The following is a 21,877-nucleotide window of genomic DNA, read 5'->3' as shown; positions in this document are numbered from 1 at the left end:
TCACAAAGCATGTTCTCCCTCTCTTCTTTCTGCCCTCCTCTCCCATTCCTTTGTTTCTGGCAGGACATCCTGGAAGGCGGGAACTTGTGGAATGCTCTCCAAGAACTGCAGCAGATCGTCATCACCCCCATCAAAGCCTTCCATGCCCTGCAGGCCACGGCAGCATCCAAGGAGGGCCCGCCGCTGGCAGCGGAACAGCCGCACGGGGCCCCTGCCCTGGGCCTGGAGAAGAGCGGGGGCCCCGAGGACAAGGAGCCGACCCCAGATGCCTTCCCACCCGCCACGGGCTCCCCTTGCGACGGGGAGTCGGGCGCCGCGCCTATTGCCGAAGGAGACATCCCTGGGCAGTTCACCCGGGTGATGGGCAAAGGTGAGTCCTTACGGTTGAGATCATGGGTAAAGCAGCCAATGGGAGTATCATACTAGCATTCTGAGTTTACTCAAATCTAACGCTCACTTTTTCTAGGCAAAATCATCTTGCAAAAATTAGGGTGTGCACTAGATTTGCGTAATATGGTAATATTCATGCAAAGCCAGAGCAAAAGGGGAAGCTGCTTCAGAAGCTGCACCTGGAGCTCCTATTTGAGGGATGTCACCTGTAATTTAATTGTCATAGATCAGTACTATGTAATCCTGGGATTTGTACTTTGGTGAGCATCTACACTCTTAACAACAACAACAACAAAAACAACAACAACAATAAAAAATAATAAACCTTATTTCTAGACCACACCTCTCTCCCAAAAGAGACTCAGAGTGGTTACAAAAACAGACAAATATTCAGTGCCTTGCAAAGTAACAAACAACATCAGAAAGGTATTGTCGAAGGCTTTCATGGCCGGAATCACTGGGTTGCTGTGAGTTTTCCGGGCTGTCTGGCTATGTTCCAGAAGCATTCTCTCCTCACGTTTCGCCCACATCTATGGCTGACATCCTCAGAGGTTGTGAGATGTGTTGGAAACTAGGCAAATGAGGCTTACATATCTGTGGAATGATGTCCAGGGTGGGAGAAAGAACTCTTGTCTGTTGGAGACAAGTGTGAATATTGCCATTGACGACCTTGATTAGCACTGCAAAGCCTTGCAACTTCAAGGCCTGGCTGATTCCTGCCTGGGGGAATCTTTCCTTGGGATTGTTTCCTGCCTGGAAGGAGGAAACCATGAAAACGAACAAAATCTGGCTACCAGTATTAAAAATAACTCTAAAATTAGTACAGTAGGTAAAGAACAACACTCTGAAAACAGGGGAATTTCAGACAGGAAACAATCAGGGCCAGCTAACACCTTCCAACAAAGGATTCCCCCAGGCAGGAAGAGCCAGGCCTTGAAGCTGCAAGGCTTTGCAATACTAATCAAGGTGATTAGATGTGGGTGAAACGTCAGGACAGAATGTTCCTGGGACATGGCCATACAACCTGGAAAACCCACAGCAACCCGTATCGTGTCCTTAAGCACCTAGGCCAGCGTTTATCAACCTGGGGGTTGGGACCACTGGGGTATGTTGCGAATGGGGTGTCAGATGGGTCACCAAAAACCATCAGAAAACACAGTATGTTCTGTTGGTCATGCAGGTTCTGTGTGGAAAGTTTGGCCCAATTCTATCATCGGTGAGGTTCAGAATTCTCTTTGATTGTAGCTGAATTATAAATCCCAGCAACTACAACTCCCAAATACCAAGGTCTACTTTCTCCAAACTCCACCAGTGTTCACATTTGGGCATACTAGGTATCCGTGGCAAGTTTTGTCTGGATCCATCATTGTTTCAGTCCACAGTGCTCTCTGGATATAGGTGAACTACAACTCCCAAACTCAAGGTCAATGCCCACCAAACCCTTCCAGTATTTTCTGTTGGTCATGGGAGTTCTGTGTTCCAAGCTTGGTTCAATTCCATCATTGGTGGAGTTCAGAATGCTCTTTGGTTGTAGATGAACTATCAATCCCAACAACTACAACTCCCAAATGACAAAATAACCCCCCCCCCCCCCAAATCCTACCAGTATCCAAATTTGTGCGTATTGGGTTTTTGTGCCAAATTTGGTCCAGTGAATGAAAATCCATCCTGCATATCAGATATTTACATTATGATTCGTATCAATAACAAAATTACAATTATGAAGTAGCAACAAAGAAATGTTATGGTTTGGTGGTCACCACAACATGAGGAAGTGTATTAACAGGTCAGGGCATTAGGAAGGGTGAGAACCACTGATCTAGGCTGATAGGAATTGTGGAAGTTGAAGTCCAAATCACTTGGAGGGCTGAAGTTTGCCCACACCTGCTCTAGACTGAACTGCATAACCCTTTCCCTCTTGTCTTTTTTTGGTTTTGTTTTTATATTGCTTTCAATTGTGTTGTTATTTGTTTTATCTGATTTTTTAATTGGTTAAAGTGTTTTACATGTGTGTTTTAATTGTAATCTTGGGCGTGTCCCTGCCACACGTTGCTGTGCCCACATGGGGGTTCTGTGTGGGAGGTTTGGCCCAATTCTATCGTTGGTGGGGTTCAGAATATTCTGTGATTGTAGGTGAACTATAAATCCCAGCAATTATAACTCCCAAATGTCGAGATTCTATTTCTCCCAAACTCCACCAGTGTTTACCTTTGGGCATATTGAGTATTCATGTAGAGTTTGGTCCAGATCCATCATTGTTTGAGTCCACAGTGATCTCTGGACGTAGGTGAACTACAACTCCAAAACCAAAGGACACTGCCCACCAAACCCTTCAAGTATTTTCTGTTGGTCATGGGAGAACTGTGTACCAAGTTGGGTTGATTTCTATCACTGGTGGGGTTCAGAATGCTCTTGAATTATTCCTGTCTGATTTATATTGTTTACCTTTGTTGTCTTGTTTTGTATCATATTTTATGGCACAACTAGCCGTCCCCTGCCATGCGTTGCTGTGGCCCACATGGGGGTTCTGTGTGGGAAGTCTGGCCCAATTCTATCGTTGGTGGGGTTCAGAATGCTCTTTGACTGTAGGTGAACTATAAATCCCAGCAATTACAACTTCCAAATGTCGAGATTCTATTTCCCCCAAACTCCACCAGTGTTCACATTTGGGCATATTAAGTATTCATGTAGAGTTTGGTCCAGATCCATCATTGTTTGAGTCCACAGTGATCTTTGTATGTAGGTGAACTACAACTCCAAAACTAAAGGACACTGCCCACCAAACCCTTCCAGTATTTTCTGTTGGTCATGGAGAACTGTGTGCCAAGTTTGGTTCAATTCCATCATTGGTGGGGTTCAGAATGCTCTTTGATTGTGGGTGAACTATAAATCCCAGCAACTACAACTCCCAAATGTCGAGATTCTATTTTCCCCAAACTCCACCAGTGTTCACATTTGGGCATATTGAGTATTCATGTAGAGTTTGGTCTAGATCCATCATTGTTTGAGTCCACAGTGCTCTCTGGATGTAGGTGAACTACAATTCCAAAACCAAAGGACAGTGCCCACCAAATCCTTCAAGTAATTTCTGTTGGTTATGGGAGAACAGTGAGCCAAGTTTGTTTCAATTCCATCATTGGTGGGGTTCAGAATGTTCTTTCATTGTAGATGAACTATAAATCCCAGCAACTGCAACTCCCAAATGACAAAATCGATTTTTTTTTGAGTGAAGGACATACATTGGGTTGTTAGGTGTCTTGTGTCCAAATTTGGTGTCAATTCGCCCAGTGGTTTTTGAGTTCTGTTAATCCCACAAACGAACATGACATTTTTATTTATATAGATTATTATTATTGTCTTCCCCTGCAGTATGTACGCAGTTGCTGGTCTCCCGGCCCGACGAGGAGAACATCACCAGTTACCTACAGCTGATAGAGAAATGCCTGATGCATGAGGTGGGTGTCCGGTTCAGTTTGCCAAAGGTTCGGTGCTCTTGCGAACGCAGAGGAGTCCTTCCCCTACAGTTGTATTTACTATCATCGTCTTGTCATCCTGTCCTCGAAAGGCGTTCACAGAGACACAGAAGAAGCGGCTCTTGTCTTGGAAGCAGCAGGTGCTGAAGTTGCTCCGGACCTTTCCCAGGAAGGCTGTGCTGGACATGCAAGGCTACCGCCCGCAGAAGGGGTGAGTCAAAGGGAGCAAAGCATAGGCCAAAGCAAAGAGAGTGATGGTGATGTTTGTTTATTTATTTATCGTGTCAGGAGCAGACCAAACACTTTCGTTGCATTTTTAACAAACATACAAAACACAAAGTTTGCAAGCTTGGTAGTTGATTAAATGTCCTTTGACCAGTATCTGGCCCCTTGGAGTGACTCTGGTGTTGCCGCAAGGAGGTCCTCCCTTGTGCATGTGGCAGGGCTCAGGTTGCATTGCAGCAGGTGGTCAGTGGTTTGCTCTTCTCCACACTCGCATGCCGTGGATTCCACTTTGTGGCCCCATTTCTTGAGGTTGGCTCTCCATCTCGTGGTGCCAGAGAGCAGTCTGTTCAGCGCCTTCCAAGTCGCCCAGTCTTCTGTGTGCCCAAGGGGGAGTCTCTCATTTGGTATTAGCCATGGATTGAGGTTCTGGGTTTTTACCTGCCACTTTTGGACTCTCGCTTGCTGAGGTGTTCCAGCGAGTGTCTCTGTAGATCTTAGAAAACTATTTCTTGATTTAAGTCGTTGATGGCGATGTTGATAATACTAATATAATAATAATAATAATAATAATAATAATAATAATAATAATAACACTTCATTTATACACTACTACCATCTCCCCAGAGGACTCGGTGCAGCTTACATGAGGCTGAGCCCAAAATACAACAATACAAACAATAACAATACAAGCAATTTAAAATAACAAAACAATAAAACAATAACACATGCATTATCAATAGGACGACAACACTTTAAAATCTGTTTAAACTCATTTAAAATAATGATAGAATGACCACAGCTTAGCAAAGCTGTATTTTCAATGTCATTTCTCATTGGTTCCATCATAAAAACATGAAAAAAGTTTATTGAACTGGAAAAACTTTATTTTTCCAAGACATCCTGCAGCAAATTTTGCTATAGTTTTTCAATGGCTATTTCATTGAGTCTCAACCAATTCCAACCTAAGCTGCTGTGAGTTTTCCAAGCTGCATGGCCATGTTCTGGAAGCATTCTCTCCTGACATTTCGCCCAGATTTAAGCGTGGCATCCTCAGAGGTTTTGAGGTCTGTTAGCAACTAGGAAAATAGAGTTTATGTATCTGTGGAATAATGTCCAGGGTGGGAGAAAGAACTCTTGTCTACTGGAGGGAGCTGTGAATGTTGCAATTGGCCACATTGATTAGCATTGGATGGCCTGACAGTTTTTCGGTGTGGTTTCTTACTGCCTGGGGGAATCCTTTGTTGAGAGGTGATTAGGGGTTCCCGATTGCTTCTTGTCTGGAGTTGCTCTGTGTTTGAGTGTTGTCCTTTATTTACTGTTATAATTTTAGAGTTTTTTAATACTGGTAGCCAGATTTTGTTCATTTTCATGGTTACTTTTTTGTTGAAATTGTCCACATGCTTGTGGCTTCTCTGTGTCGCCTGACATGGTGGTTGTGAGAGTGGTCCAGCATTTCTGTGTTCTGCAATAATGTGCTATGTCTAGGTTCGTTCACCAGGTGCCCTGCTATGGCTGACTTCTCTGGTGGGCAGATGGCCATCCAGATTCTGTTTAAAAGCCTCCAAAGAAGGAGCCTCCATCACACTCTGAGGCAGAGAGTTCCACTGCTGAACAGCTCTCACAGTCAGGAAGTTCTTCCTAATGTTCAAGTGGAATCTCCTTTCCTGTAGTTTGAAGCCATTTTTTCCACATCCCGGTCTCCAGGACAGGAGAAAACACACTTACTCTCTCCTCCCTATAACCTCCCCTCACCTCTTGATCCATGGTTCTCATCGTGTCTCCTCTCAGCCTTTTCAAGTGTGAATGTTGCAAATGACCACCTCGATTAGCATTTAACGGCCTTACAGCTTCAATGCCTTGCTGGCTGCTGCAGGGGGAATTCTGGGCATGAATCAATCAGGGCCAGATAACACCTTATAGAATCATAGAATCAAAGAGTTGGAAGAGACTCATGGGCCATCCAGTCCGACCCCATTCTACCAAGAAGCAGGAATATTGCATTCAAATCACACCTGACAGATGGCCATCCAGCCCCTGTTTAAAAGTTTCCAAAGAAGGAGCCTCCACCACACTCTGGGGCAGAGAGTTCCACTGCTGAACGGCTTCAGATGGAATCTCCTCTCTTGTAGTGTGAAGCCATTGTTCCCTTGCATCCTAGTCTCCAGGGAAGTGGAAAACAAGCTTGCTCCCTCCTCCCTGTGGCTTCCTCTCACATATTTATACATGGCTATCATGTCTCCTCTCAGCCTTCGCTTCTTCAGGCTAAACATGCCCAGCTCCTTAAGCCGCTCCTCATAGGGCTTGTTCTCTAGACCCTTGATCATTTGAGTCGCCCTCCTCTGGACACATTCCAGCTCCTCAAGATCTCCCTTGAATTGTGGTGCCCAGAATTGGACACAATATTCCAGGTGTGGTCTAACCAGAGCAGAATAGAGGGGTAGCATTACTTCCTTAGATCTAGACACTAGGCTCCGATTGATGCAGGCCAAAATCCCATTGGCTTTTTTTGCTGCCACATCACATTGTTGGCTCATGTTTAACTTGTTGTCCACGAGAACTCCCAAGATCCTTTTCACACGTACTGCTCTCGAGCCAGGAATCCCCAAAAGCACCTTCCAACAAAGGATTCCCCCAGGCATCAACTAGCCAGGCTTTGAATCTGCAAGGCTATTCAATGCTTATCAAAGTGGCCATTTGCAACATTCACACTTCAAGCAGACAAGAGTTCTTTTTCCCACCCTGGACATCGTGCATGTAGCCGGGAAAGGTGGGGGGGGCGGGGCTTGAGGGGCTTCTCCCCCCCCCCCCCAAATTGTCATGGTGGTCCGCGAGAAGGCCTTACTGGTACATTATTTAAACTGTTACGTTTATTCATATCATGATCTGATCACCATAATCAATATATCCCATATGCATGGGGATATTAGGACAATGATACAAAAGGCTTGCTAGGGTAGACCCTCTTTCACTCAGACTCAGCCCTCCCTGGCTACGGGCCTGCTGGACATTATTCCACATAAATGTGGGTGAAATGTCAGGAAAGAATGCTTCTAGAACATGGCCAGGCAGCCTGAAAAACCTACAACAACCCAGTGATTCCGGCCAAGAAAGCCTTCGACAATACAAAGAATAGTATTTTCAGGGTTTTCCCTCTTCAGTTCCAAACTTATCCGGTTTAAAGGATCATGGAGGCCATGCTGAAAGAGCCATCCTTGCCGAAATGTTGGAGGGTTCACAAAAGCAGCTTTTTGTGCCTTTAGAATCATAGAGTTGGATGAGACCTCATGGGCCATCCAGTCCAACCCCTTTCTGCCAAGAAGCAGGAAAATTGCATTCAAAGCACCCTGACAGATGACCATCCAGCCTCTGTTTCAAAGCCTCCAAACCTTGAACCGGTGCTTGGCGGCTGTGTCGGACTGGATGAGAGCTAACAAATTGAAATTGAATCCAGACAAGACAGAGGTCCTCCTGGTCAGTCGTAAGACCGAAAAGGGTATAGGGTTGCAGCCTGTAGACGGGGTCACACTCCCCCTGAAGACGCAGGTTCGCAGCTTGGGAGTGATCCTGGACTCATCGCTGAGCCTGGATCCCCAGGTCTTGGCGGTGGCCGGGAGAGCTTTTGCACAATTAAGACTTGTGCGCCAGTTGCGGCCGTACCTTGGGAAGTCTGATCTGGCCACAGTAGTCAATGCTCTTGTTACATCTCCCAAATAGATTACTGCAACGCACTCTACGTGGGGTTGCCTTTGAAGACTGATCGGAAACTTCAATTAGTCCAGCGGGAGGCAGCCAGATTACTCACCGGAGCATCATACAGGGAGCATACCACCCCTCTGTTATGTCAGCTCCATTGGCTGCCGACCCAGTTCCAAGCACAATTCAGAGTGCTGGTTTTGACCTACAAAACCCTATACGGCTCCGGCCCATCGTATCTGTCCGAACGTATCTCCTTCTACGTCCCGCCTCGGAGCTTAAGATCTTCTGAGGAGGCCCTGCTCTCGGCCCTGCCTCTATCACAAGTGAGATTGGTGGGGACGAGGAGCAGAGCCTTCTCGGTAGTAGCCCCTCACCTGTGGAATTCACTCCCTGGGGAAATTAGGTCATCGACATCCCTCCTCTCTTTTAGAAGGAAATTAAAAACATGGATATGGGACCAGGCCTTTGGGTAATCTGGCAAAGGACAAGCGATGACTAGAATTGATGGATTTGACAATGTGGAATGAATTTATGGACTCTGAGCTGGCAAACGTTGAGCACTAGATTGGGTTTGATTGATTATGATGTATAATTGATTGTTTTAATTGTTTTAATTACCGTTTATGTATGTTTATTTTTATCTTATTGTTGTGTTGGCATCGAATTGTGCCTTTTGTAAGCCGCCCTGAGTCCCCCCTCAGGACGGGGTAGAAGTGCGAGAAATAAATAAATAATAAAGAAGGAGTCTCCAGCACACTCCGGGGCAGAGAGTTTCCTCCCCATCAGCTGTGGAAAAGCACAAGGAAAATTGTGACAAGAGAAGAGCATTGCTAGTCTCTGTGTGTATATACCTGCCATTCAATTGATGTCAGGAAGAATGCTCGCTGAAAGGAATGAAACTGAATTACTCGTCTCCAAGCTGTCTCATTTTTGGAAGAAAAGAAAAACCCTCTTATTAATGAATTCAATGAAACCACATTATAGTCACAACTTTTTTTTTTTTTTGTTCATTGAGTTCTTTTATGCCGAAGAGAAGCTTGTCACTTCAGTCTGGGTGCTACAAAACCCTCTCCCATTGTGGCGGTGCAGCGTGTATGTTTTCTTTTGAAAGAGGCTTTTATTGCTTTTCCAAACCCCAAAAGGGCTTTGCGTGGGATGGCGCATTGCCGCCTCTCACCTGAGCCTCCTCCGTTTACTCGACTGATCTTTTCAGATTGGTTCCTTCTTCTCTTTCTCTCAGTTGGCTGCCCATCTTTTAGGGAAGGGAAATACTTTGAGCACACTTTATAAAGATCTAAATTCAGGCAGCTTTTGGGAACTATTCCTGTAATGATGGAAGACACACACAGAGAGAGAATTTGCAAACTAGGACATTGGATGGGGCTTGTCATTCTGCTGCACCCTACAATGTATTTAAAGACACGATGGTTTCAGAGCAGCTTACAAGATATATATATATACATAAAATATATTATATATTATATTACTAGCTGTCCCCTGCCAGGCGTTGCTGGCCCAGTCTGTTGATCTGGCAAATAAAGTAATGAGAAAGTGTTGGTTTCTAATATATGTAATTTCTTTCTGCTTGTGGGTAAACAGTATTTCTTGCTGTTTCTTTGTCAGCATTGATGTGGAGAGTGCCTGGTTTTCCCACTCTGGAACATGGAACATATAGTTGTCCTTCTTGAAGGGTCCCTTTCAAATCTATGATACTATATCTCTCTGTGTGTGAATCATATCTATCTATCTATCTATATCTATGGCTGGATGGCTCTTTGTGAGGAGGACTTTGATTACATTTTCTTGCCCTGATGAAGGGAGCTGGATTGGATGGCCTGAAGTATTTTCTGTTGGTCATGGGGGTTCTGTGTGGGAAGCTTGCCCCGATTCTGTCATTCGTAGGGTTCAGAATGCTCTTTGATTGTAGGTGAACTGTGACTTCCAGTGACTACAACTCCCAAATGTCAAGGCGCGGCTCTTCCCACCCCACCCCCACCCCGCTATGTGGTGAGGCCCAAATCTCTGATGATGGAGGAGCTCTTACATGCACGTGCGCACCCCCCACAGCTGCACGCATGCGCTGTGATGGCTTCTCCTTATATTAAGGATTGCTAAGTTGTTTTCGGTGTTTTCCTAATTTTTATTATTGTTGGTCACACCTTGTATGGTGAGGAGTTTTGTTGCCAAATTTGGTGGCTATTGGCCCAGTGGTTCTTTTGTTTTTAAACCACTCACGACGACAACAACCTTTTTATATATATAGATTAGCATAGTACAATATCAGTATCAAATATTTCTATATTATACTATATTATTATATTGTTTCCTTCCAACCAAGAGAACCAAATGAATGGCAAAGAGTGCCTTTATTATTATTTCTATTTACGACATTTATATGCCTCCCTTCTCACCGCGAAGGGGACCCAGAGCGGCTTACAAGATATATACATACAATATATTATATTATTAGCATAGTACAATATCAGTATCAAATATTTCTATATTGTACTATATTATTATATTGTTTCCTTCCAACCAAGAGAACCAAATTAATGGCAAAGAGTGCCTTTATTATTATTTTATTTTATTTACGACATTTATATGCCGCCCTTCTCATCGCGAAGGGGACTCAGAGCAGCTTACAAGATATATATATACATACAATATATTATATTATTAGAATAGTACAATATCAGTATTAAATATTCCTATATTGTTATATTGTAATAATATTAGTAATATTACATGTAATATAAATATATAATTATAATATCATATTGCATTACATTATAATATTATAAATATTATATGTATATACAATATATTATATTACACTATATTATATTATTAGCATAGTACAATATCAGTATTAATCATTTCTATATTGTACTATATTATTATATTGTAATATTATTAGTAATATTCCATGTAATATAAATATATAATTATAATATATTGCATTACATTATAATATTATAATTATTATATGTATATACAATATATTATATATTATTAGCATAGTACAATATCAGTATCAAATATTTCTATCTTGTACTATATCATTATATTGTAATGTTATTAGTAATATTACATGTAGTATAAATACATAATTATAATATCATATTGCATTACATTATAAAATTATAAATATATGTATATACAATATATTATATTATATTATTAACATAGTACAATATCAGTATTAATTATTTCTATATTTTGTAATATGTTATATTGTAATATTAGTAATATTACATGTAATATAAATACATAATTATAATATATTAGCATAGTAAAATGTCAGTATTCATTATTTCTATATTGTACTATATTATTAGCATAACACAGGAGACAGGGTGGAAATGTCCCCTGGCCCCCTCTCTCTTCACTCTATATACCACGCATGGGCAAACTTGGGCCCTCCAGGTGTTTTGCACTCCAACTCCCACAATTCCTAACAGCCGGGTTTTTACTGGGTTTTTTGTGTGTGTTTTAGGAGTGATGGACACTCATTGGCCTGATAGGTGTATTGTGTCCAAATTTGGTGTCAATTCGTCCAGTGGTTTTTGAGTTATGTTAATCGCACAAATGAACATTTATTTATTTATTTATTTATTTATACACACACACATATTGCAAATTATAAACAAGAAAGGCACAAACTCAAATGAAAGTCCAGTAACAACACATCATAAAACCATTGAAACTTACTTGATTTGACATAAGAGGCATGGGAGTGAAAGAGCTCAGTCACAGAATGAATTGAACTCCTAAGTCAAGGTATCGCTGTATTTACATTGGTCTCATTTTCTCCCCCCCCCCCCACCTTTGCCCCCTCCCCTCTCCTTTCCCAGATGGGCCTTCGGTTCCAACTCCCTCCCCATAGCTGGCTCTGTGGGGGTCGGGGTGGCCCGCCGAGGACAGCGGCAGTTCCAGATGCCCCCCCGCGCCATCCCTCCCAGCCGCTTGGGGATCCTGAGCCCCGCAGGGATCGGAGGGGTCTCCCCCCGCCACGGACTCGCCAGCCCCAACCTGGGGAGCCAAGGACGGCAGGTAAGAAGGAGGGCAGCAACGGGCCTTTTGGAAAGGAGTGGCAGTCTCTGGTCGAACAGTCAGTCATTTTTGTTTGGTCAGAAGTTTTCCTCTTCTTCTTTTTACTCCTCCTCTTGTATGATTTGTACCCATTTATACTCAAGTCACATGCATCATCAAATCTAATAGGTAAAGGTTTCCCCTTGACATTAAGTCCAGTCATGTCTGACTCTGGGACTCTGGTGCTTATCTCCATTTCTAAGCCGAAGAGCTGGCGTTGTCCGTAGACATCTCCAATGTCATGTGGACTGCATGGAGCGTCCTTACCTTCCCGCAGAAGCGGTACCTATTGATCTATTTATTTAGGACTTTTATATACCGGTCTTCTCACCTCCGTGGAGGGACTCAGGCTGGTTTCCAACAATAATATCACAAGCAATCGTTTAAAAACATCACATTCCGTAATACACTAACACATTAAAATACCAAAAAATACAATCATATAATTACAATGGCCAAGTCGTCACAATAAAATCGTTGTTCATCACCATCCGTCCATATAGCCACGAGTTATTGACTCACTCGTCAAATGCCAGTTTCCAGAGCCAGGTTTTCACCTGTTTTCTAAAAGTCAGGAGAGAAGGGGCAGTTCTAATCTCCAGTGGGAGGGAGTTCCAGAGCTGAGGAGCAACCACCAAGAAGGCCCTGTCTCTCGTCACCACCAGGCGCGCTTGCAAAGCTGGTGGGACCGAGAGCAGGGCCCCTCCAGACGATCTTAACAATCTTGATGGTTCATAGGGGAGAATCCGTTCGGACAGGTAAACTGGACCAGAGTCGTTTAGGGATTTATAGGTTAACACCAGCACTTTGAATTGTGCCTGGAAGCTAATTGGCAGCCAGTGGAGCTGGCGTAACAGAGGAGTACTCACATTTGCATCTACTCACATTTGCATGTTTTCGAACTGCTAGGTGGGCAGAAGCTGGGGCTAACAGCGGGAGCTCACTCTGCTCCCTGGATTCAAACCGCTGACCCTTTCCTCAGCAAGTTCAGCAGCTCAACAGTTTAATCTGCTGTGCCACCAGAGGGCTCAAATCTAATGCGCACCTCAATTTTCAAAACTCTGAAACCAAAAAAAGGATTTCCCGCCAAATGTCATGCGCTGCGGAAAAAAGTGTACTCCTTGTAATTTAGCCATTGTAATTGCTGCCTGCTAAGGATTGGATCCCGTGGTGGCACAGTGGGTTAAAGAGCTGGGCTGCTGAGCTTGTTGACCAAAAGGTTGCAGGTTTGAATCCGGGGAGCGGCGTGAACATCCGCTGTCAGCCCCAGCTTCTGCCAACCTAACAGTTCGAAAACATGCAAATGTGAGTAGATAAATAGGTACCGCTTCTGCGGGAAGGTAACGGCGCTCTGTGCAGTCATGCTGGGCACATGACCTAGGAGGTGTCTTTGGACAACGCCGGCTCTTCGGCTTAGAAATTGAGGTGAGCACCAGAGTCGGACAAGACTAGACTTCATGTCAGGGGAAAACCTTTACCTTTGAGTACAATAATAGATATATTAATAAAGTAATAGATTACATGGATCTAATGTGCACCCCATTTTTGGCAAGGTCATTTAGCCAAAAAAGGTGAGCATTAGGTTCGAGTAAATATGGTAATTCCTTTGCCAGTGGCAATTCGAAAGCTTGCATGATGTGTGTTGCACATTTTTGTCTGGGCCTCATCAAGGTATCTCTTGTTTTGTGGGTCTTACTGTTTCACCTTGGCTTCCTTTCGCCCTCAGAACCTGTGGTTTGCCAACCCCGGGGGCAGTAACAGCATGCCCGGCCAGAGCCGCAGTTCCGTGCAGCGGACCCATTCGCTCCCCGTCCACACCTCCCCTCAGGCCATCCTCATGTTCCCGCAGGGTAAGACAACCAACCTCTTCACATGCATCTGTGTTGTGCTTTTGCAGAGTTGTAGCCATGTTTAGTCTCCTGCTGCATCAAAACACACAACTCTAGCAGCACCTTTGGGGCTAACCCAGTGGTTCTCAACCTTCCTAATGCCGCAACCCCTTAATACAGTGCCTCATGTTGTGGTGACCCCCAACCATAACATTATTTTCATTGCCACTTCATAACTGTTATTTTGCTACTGTTATGAATCGTCATGTAAACTATCTGATCTGCAGGATGTATTTTCATTCACTGGACCAAATTTGGCACAAATACTCAATATGCCCAAATTTGAATATTGGTGGGGTTGGGGGGGGGGCGTTGTGGTATTGATTTTATCATTTGGGAGTTGCAGTTGCTGGGATTTATAGTTCACTTACAATGAAAAAAGCATCCTATTGTCGAAGGCTTTCATGGCTGGAATCACTAGGTTCTTGTGGGTTTTTTCGGGCTGTATGGCCATGTTCTAGAGGCATTTTCTCCTGACATTTCGCCTGCATCTATGGCAAGCATCCTCCATAGCAGAGCACCTGATGAACCAGCCTGGACACAGCATATTATTGGAGAACACAGAAATGCTGGACCACTCTCACAACCACCATGTCAGACTACACAGAGAAGACATTGAAATTCACAAGCATGTGGACAATTTCAACAGAAAGGAGGAGACCTTGAAAATGAACACAATCTGGCTACCAGTATTAAAAAACTCTAAAATTACAACAGCAAAACTGCAGAGAGGAAACAACCATGCACATCTTAACACCTCTCAAGAAAAGATTCCCCCAGGCTCAGCCAGGCCTTCAAATGCTAATGAAGGTGGTCAGTTGAAACATTCACACCCAGCTCTAGCAGAGAAGAGCTCTTTGCCCCACCCCAGTCATTCCACAGATATATAAACCCATTTTCCTAATTCCAACAGACCTCACTACCTCTGAGGATGCTTGCTATAGATGCAGGTGAAACGTCAGGAGAAAATGCCTCTAGAACATGGCCTTATAGCCCGAAAAAACCCACAAGAACCTAAAAAGCATTCTGAACTCCACCAATGAACCAAACTTGGCACACAGAATTCCCATGATCAACAGAAAACACTGGAATGGTCTGGTGGGCATCGATCTTGAGTTTGGGAGTTGTAGTTCATCTATATTCAGAGAGCACTGTGAACACAAACAATGATGGATCTGGACGAAACTTGGCACAAATACTCAATATGCCTAAATGTTAACATTGGTGGAGTTTGGGGAAAATAGAATCTTGACATTTGGGAGTTGTAGTTGCTGGGATTTGTAGTTCACCTACAATCAAAGAGCTTTCTGAATCCCACCAACAATAGAATTGGGCCAAACATCCCATACAGACCCCCCCCCATGACCAACAAAAAGTACTGTGTTTTCTGATGATCTTTGGTGACCCTTCTGACACCTCCTCGCGACCCCCCCCCCAGGGGTCCCGACCCCCAGGTTGAGAAACACTGGGCTAACTAATCGTGGATGGGTTTCTATGGATTTCAATCCACTTCGTTAGATACCTTGATATATGTGTTGTCAAAGGCTTTTGCCTTGATAGAATTAATCCAACAGGTTTTCAAGCAAACAGCTGTCCTTCCTCGTTTGTAGGTGAAGCATTTGCAGATCGTGCATTTGCAGATTACCATATCTCCATCTATACAGGCAGTCCCCAAGTTACAAACAAGACATGTTTTGTAGGTTCATTCATAAATTAAATTTGTATGTACAATAACAACAACAAAACTTTATTATTATACCACTCTATCTCCCCGAGGGGACTCAGAGCGGTTTTCAAATAACTCGTTCAACGTCTGGGAGGCTTCCTTGGAGTTTGGTGGAAATGAGTAGTAGAGTTGGCACCCGACTCCAAAATGTAGGCGAGAACAGGCATATTTATAAGTGTAACTCCAGCCAAAATATGTATTTTTAAGTTTTGGATGGCATAGGGAAGGGTTAACACCCACTGTAATGTTTATTTTGCTGTCTGTGTCTGTATTCAGAAGATTTTACCTTAGTTTCTGTCACTTGATAATTGGATTTTGAGAAATTTATCTTGCATCTCAAATGGGCAAATGTGGTCCTTTAGCTAAACAGAAACTAAGCCACATATGTCATAACCAGCCCTGGGAATTGTGCATCTGTGGAAGCGCAGAGCACATTTTCCTTCTCTCTGAGCAACAGTCACCGGTTTTCAGTTTGAAGCGAAGGCAGATTTCATTCTCTATTTGATCATTTTTGGAGCGCACCCTTCTGGGAAAGGCATTGGTGGGGTCTTGCTGGACTTGGGGCGGGGAGGGGGGCTCACAAAGAAGGAAATCTCTGGTTTTTCCTCCAGGTTCGCTATATTGGATAGATTGAGGGTGAATTGTGTAATGTGGACTTTCCTGCAGCCTTTTCCTCTCGCCTCCAGATTGCCAGCTCCCTGGGACGGACCTGGAGATCAACCCCACGCTGGAGTCCCTGTGCCTCAGCATGACGGAGCATGCGCTGGGCGGTAAGGGACATGGGCTTAGTCGTAATGAGCACATTGAGTCTGTATTGCCTGGGGTTGATGTGAATCATTTCACTGACCATTTCACAAAACTGTAGCAGCTCCCACAGGTCTTTAACTGTGTTGCATGTCACCCCAAATATATTTAATTTGCCTGTTGGAGTCATAGTTGGCAGATTTTGTCAAAATTAGTTCATAAATAGGAATCCTAGGGCAACCCCCTCCCCTTTAAATCCTAAGGAAATTATTATTATTATTATTATTATTATTATTTTATTGAGGCTGGACAGCCATCTGTCAGGAGGGTTTGATTGTGCTTTTCCTGCCTGGCATAAGGAGGTTCGACTAGATTGCCCATATGGTCTCTTCCAACTCTATTATTATAATAATTATTATTCTGACATAAAAACACAATATAACACTGCAAATGAGATATATAAGCTGGATTTTGTATTATTATTAATATTAATATTATTGAGGCTGGATGGCCATCTAACAGGGGGGCTTTGATTGTGCTTGTCCTGCATGGCAGAAGGGGGTTGGACTAGATGGCCCATGTGGCCTCTTCCAACTTTATTATTATTATTATTATTATTATGACATAAAAACACAGTATGACACAGCAAATGAGATTTATATGCTGGATTTCGTATTATTATTATTATTATTATTATTATTATTATTATTAATGAGGCTGGAGGGCCATCTGTCAGGGGGCTTTGTTTATGCTTTTCCTGCATGGCAGAAGGGGGTTGGACTAGATGGCCCGTGTTGTCTCTTTCAACTTATTATTATTATTATTATTATTATTATTATTATTAAGGCTGGATGGCCATCTGTCAGGGGGGCTTTGATTATGCTTTTCCTGCATGGCAGAAGGAGGTTGGATTAGATGGCCCATGTGGCCTCTTTCAACTTTATTATTATTATTATTATTATTATTATTATTCTGACATAAAAACACAATATAACACAGCAAACGAGATATATATGCTGGATTTTGCATTATTATTATTATTATTAATATTATTATTGAGGACGGATGGCCATCTGGCAGGGGGGCTTTGATTGTGCTTTTCCTGCATGGCAGAAGGGGGTTGGACTAGATGGCAGATCTGGCCTCTTCCAACTCTATTATTATTTTTATTTATTTATTTATTTACTTTACTTTACTTGTATACCGCAGTTTCTCAGCCCAACAGGCGATTCAACGCGGTTTACAACAAGGATAAAAATCAATCAACAGTATGCAATTTAAAACCATAAGAGCATAATATACAGTATTAACACAACAATAAACAACACAATGCATCTCATAACTAGAGTCGTGATCCAATTCGTCGTCGATATTACCCTTCCTGTAATCATCACATTCATTGCACTGATTAACCGAATGCCCGTTCAAACATCCAAGTTTTTAATCTTCTTCGGAACACCATTAGCGAGGGGGCTGATCTTACCTCCATGGGAAGGGCGTTCCGCAGCCGAGGGGCCACCACAGAAAAGGCCCTAAAAAACACATAAAAACACAGTATGCCATAGCAAACTATATATATATATATATATATATATATATATATATATATATATATATATATATGCTGGATTTCTTCTTCTTCTTCTTCTTCTTCTTCTTATTATTATTATTATTATTGAGGTTGGATGGTCATCCGTCAGGGGAGCTTTGATTGTCCTTTTCCTGCATGGCAGGAAGGGAGTTGGACTAGATGGTCCATGTGGCCTCTTCCAACTCTATTATTATTATTATTATTGAGGCTGGAAGGCCATCTGTCAGGGGGATTTTGATTGTGCTTTCCCTGCATGGCAGAAGGGAGTTGGACTAGATGGCCCATGTGGCCTCTTCCAACATTATTATTATTATTATTATTATTATTATTATTATTCTGACCTAAAAACACAGTATGCCATAGCAAACTATATATATATGTATGTATGTGTGTGTGTGTGTGTGTGTGTGTGTGTGTGTGCTGGATTTCTTCTTCTTCTTCTTCTTCTTCTTCTTCTTATTATTATTATTATTATTATTATTATTGAGGTTGGATGGTCATCTCTCAGGGGGGCTTTGATTGTGCTTTCCCTGCATGGCAGAAGGGGGTTGGACTAAATGGCCCATGTGGCCTCTTCCAACTTTATTATTATTATTATTATTATTATTATTATTATTATTATTATTATTTTACTGACATAAAAACATAGTATGGCACAGCAAATGAGATATATATGCTGGATTTATTATTATTATTATTATTATTCTGACATAAAAACACAGTATAGCACAGCAAATGAGATATATATAATGGATTTCGTATTATTATTATTATTATTATTATTATTATTATTATTATTGAGGCTGGACGGCCATGTGGTCTCTTCCAACTGTACAAGTCTCTCCTTCTCTCATTCTGCGATCTGATCAGGTGAGGGTTGGACTAGATGCCCCTTTGGATCCTCTTCCAACTGTACGATTCTCTCCTCCTCTCTCTTTTTGCAGACGGCACCGACAAGACCTCCACCATTTGAACGAAGAAGCTGGATCTGCTCGCGTTCCCGAGGAGAAGCTTTAGGGTGGCTGTTTATTTTTTTCCTCCCCCCGTTTTCCTTTCGTTTCCCCTTCTGCCCCCAGGACACATCGCTTGGGGCTGGGCTGGGCGAACCCACTTCTTCTTCTTCTTCTCTCTCTCTCTTTTTGCCTCCTTCCTTTCTTTCAAACCACCTCCAGTCTTTCCCTCGCAGACGGAGGGGACAAAAAGCTGTCACTACAATCTTACCATCTTATTATTGTGTTCTAATATTTTTCTACTTTTTATTATTATTATTATTGTTATTATTATTATTATTATAACTTCAGCTATTGGTTTAATATTTCGATGTACACGGGAGCTGACAGATATTTTTTTGTTTTGTTTTCTCTCGCTTTTCCCCCCCAAAACTTGCCAAGGGGCAGGAGAAGGCTGAATTTGGGCCGTGTAATTATTCCCTTCCCCTGTCCATTTTGTTTATTATTATTATTTCTTCCTTCCCTCAGCCTTCTGTGACCCCAACCCACCTTTTTATTTACTTTTCCCCCTTTTATTATTCCTTTGTAATAAGGGGATACGATATGCAGAAGACGGAGAGATTTGTCCTCGGTGGCAAAGTCGTAATGATAGAGGCTGGGCATTGGAGGAGAAAAATGGTGGGGAAGGGATGACGACGATGATGATAATAATAAGAATAATAATAAGGTGGGGGACGCAGCAAGTTGTACAGGTAACTGACAAATTATTTTTTAAGAAGTGCCTCGAAATATTTCTTCTTACCCAAAGCAAGTTGGCAGGACACAAACAGAGCGGGTCCCCAAGCGTTACGCGAACCGTGTCGAGTCTCCTTCGTTTCTTATTTTCAGGAGAGCAAACGCAAACGGGGTCTGCAACGCAAAGATATGAGCCTTCCAAACTTTCCCCTATTAATAAGAATTAGTGAGACTCTTAACTCTTGATTCGCGAGAGAGGAGAGGAGTTGTCCGTATAGTTTCATTGACGCAGTTCGAACGGGTGATGTTTTCTTTTCGTCGGGCTCCGTTTTGGGGTTTCGGGAGCCAAAGTTCTCAGTTGAGCTGGTTTAAGATTTTTTTTTTCCTATTCGCCCCAATAATGAAAAGATGGGGCGGTTTTTCGATGACTCAAGTCATGAATTTCCAAGAGGTATATTTTTAAAGGGTCTGTCTTAACCGAGATTGGGGTTTGCCGAGCCAGCAAAGCGTTGCGGAAACGTCCAAAATGTCCTTTTCGTTGTGCAAACGGCGGTTCCTTTAAGCTTTGTGGTGCTAATGAATTAACCATCGCACTCTTAATACCCCGAATAAAGAGGGAAGCTAAAGCAACGGTCCCCAAAGTTCCCCAAAGTTCGGCCTTGCGAGTGTTTTGGACTCCAAACGCCGGGCAATCTGGAATCCAAAAACACCCAGAAGGGAAACAAAAACACCCAGAAGGGAAGCTAACGCAACGGTCCCCAAAGTTCCCCAAAGTTCGGCCTTGCAAGTGTTTTGGATTCCCAAATGCCGGGCAATCTGGAATCCAAAAACACCCAGAAAGACCGGGAAGCTAACGCAACGGTCCCCGAAGTTCGGCCTTGCGAGTGTTTTGGTTTCCCAAATGCCGACCAATCTGGAATTCAAAAACACCCAGAAGGACCGGGAAGCTAACACAACAGTCCCCAAAGTTCCCCAAAGTTCGGCCTTGCGAGTGTTTTGGTTTCCCAAATGCCGGGCAATCTGGAATCCAAAAACACCCAGAAGGACCGGGAAGCTAACGCAACAGTCCCCAAAGTTCTCCAAAGTTCGGCCTTGCGAGTGTTTTGGACTCCCAAACGCCAGACAATCTGGAATCCAAAAACACCCAGAGGGACCGGACTTTGGGAAACGCTGATCTTTGGAGGCGAAGCGATCCTACAAACCCCCGTTGCCTTTTGATATGCTCGGAAAGGGGAGACGACCTTATGGATCCGTACAAGTGAACATGGGTTGGGGTCGCATGCTTTTTCGTAAACAAAACACTACAAAAGGAGCCCTTCAAAACGCTTGCCTCCATCGTTGTATCTTCCTCCGAATCCTGTCTTTTTTTTTCTGCAACTCCTTGTTGCGGAAAGGAGGAAAACGCAGCCACGCTTCTCTTCTTTTTTGCCCCCCAATTTGGATATTTTTTGGATAGTGGGTCAAATCTCAGAGCCCTGCAAAATTGGACATGGCCTAGGAGCGTAGGAACTGAGTCCCATTGCCGAAAACACCCAACGTAAATCCTTAGGTGTATCTACACCGGAAATGGGCAAATTCTGGCCTTCTGGATATTTTGGACTCCCAACTCCCACCATTCCTAACAGCCTCAGGCCCTTTCCTTTTCCCCTTCAGCCGCTTATGCGGCTGAGGGGGAAAAGGAAGGGGCCTGAGGCTGTTAGGAATGGTGGGAGTTGGAGTCCAAAATGTCCAGAAGACCAGAATTTGCCCATGCTTGGTCCACACTCTTGAAACAAACACAGTTTGACACCACTTTAACTTTGCAGTCGTGACGAAATCTGAGCCTTTTCTGCCAAATAGTGATTGTCTCTCATCAAAATGCTGTGGGAGTTGTAGTTTGGGCAGGCAAGAGAAGGCTCAAGGCCTTGCAAAGCGAATACTTACACAACTCATAAGCATTCAGCCATTAAAGTGGTGCCAAACCGCGTTATTCCGGCAGTGGGGATGCACCCAAGGATTCAGGCGAGGGCCGTTGTCTGCAAAGGGGAGTCCAGAGGCGCAGCTGCGCTGTGGAACAGATGCAGTTCGGTGTTTTGCATTCCTGGGAGTTGTCGTTTCCCAAGGCCTTTTCCCCAAGGATTCAGACTGGGGCTGTTGTTGGCAAAGTAGAGTCCAGAGGTGTGGAACAGATGCAGTTTGGCACCCCTTTGTAACTGCCTTGGCTCAGGGCTTTGGAATATTGAGAGTTGTGAATCCTGAGAATCTCTGCCCAAAGAATTCTGGTGTCTCCCTGAACTACAGATCCCATGGTATTGCAGTTTGGAGAGACACAACTTGCTCTTTGGGCACAGAGAGGCCTTGTAAAACTACAGCAATCCTGGGATTTG

General features: G+C 43.3%; 1 protein-coding gene across 2 annotated transcripts in view; it reads left to right on the top strand.

The window, feature by feature from the left end:
• Window positions 1-21,137, top strand: part of LOC137094981 (protein Smaug homolog 2-like) — a 62,421-nt gene extending 41,284 nt beyond the window's left edge. The window contains exons 7-14 of one of the 2 annotated variants that reach the window (XR_010908749.1): window positions 64-370; window positions 3,760-3,845; window positions 3,956-4,074; window positions 11,639-11,837; window positions 13,603-13,726; window positions 16,178-16,261; window positions 18,771-20,143; window positions 20,276-21,137. Coding sequence is in view for 1 of the 2 variants with exons in the window: in XM_067461078.1 (XP_067317179.1) it covers window positions 64-370; window positions 3,760-3,845; window positions 3,956-4,074; window positions 11,639-11,837; window positions 13,603-13,726; window positions 16,178-16,261; window positions 18,771-18,799 (948 nt within the window). In the remaining variant the exon portion in view is untranslated. Of the gene's footprint in view, window positions 1-63; window positions 371-3,759; window positions 3,846-3,955; window positions 4,075-11,638; window positions 11,838-13,602; window positions 13,727-16,177; window positions 16,262-18,770 lie in introns of both variants that reach the window. The other variant, XM_067461078.1, reaches the window with a different exon arrangement.
• The last annotated feature ends 740 nt before the right edge of the window (window positions 21,138-21,877 follow it).

Source organism: Anolis sagrei, chromosome X, assembly GCF_037176765.1.
Source record: "Anolis sagrei isolate rAnoSag1 chromosome X, rAnoSag1.mat, whole genome shotgun sequence".
Taxonomy (NCBI): domain Eukaryota; kingdom Metazoa; phylum Chordata; class Lepidosauria; order Squamata; family Dactyloidae; genus Anolis; species Anolis sagrei.
This window is presented reverse-complemented; position numbering and strand designations above follow the sequence as displayed.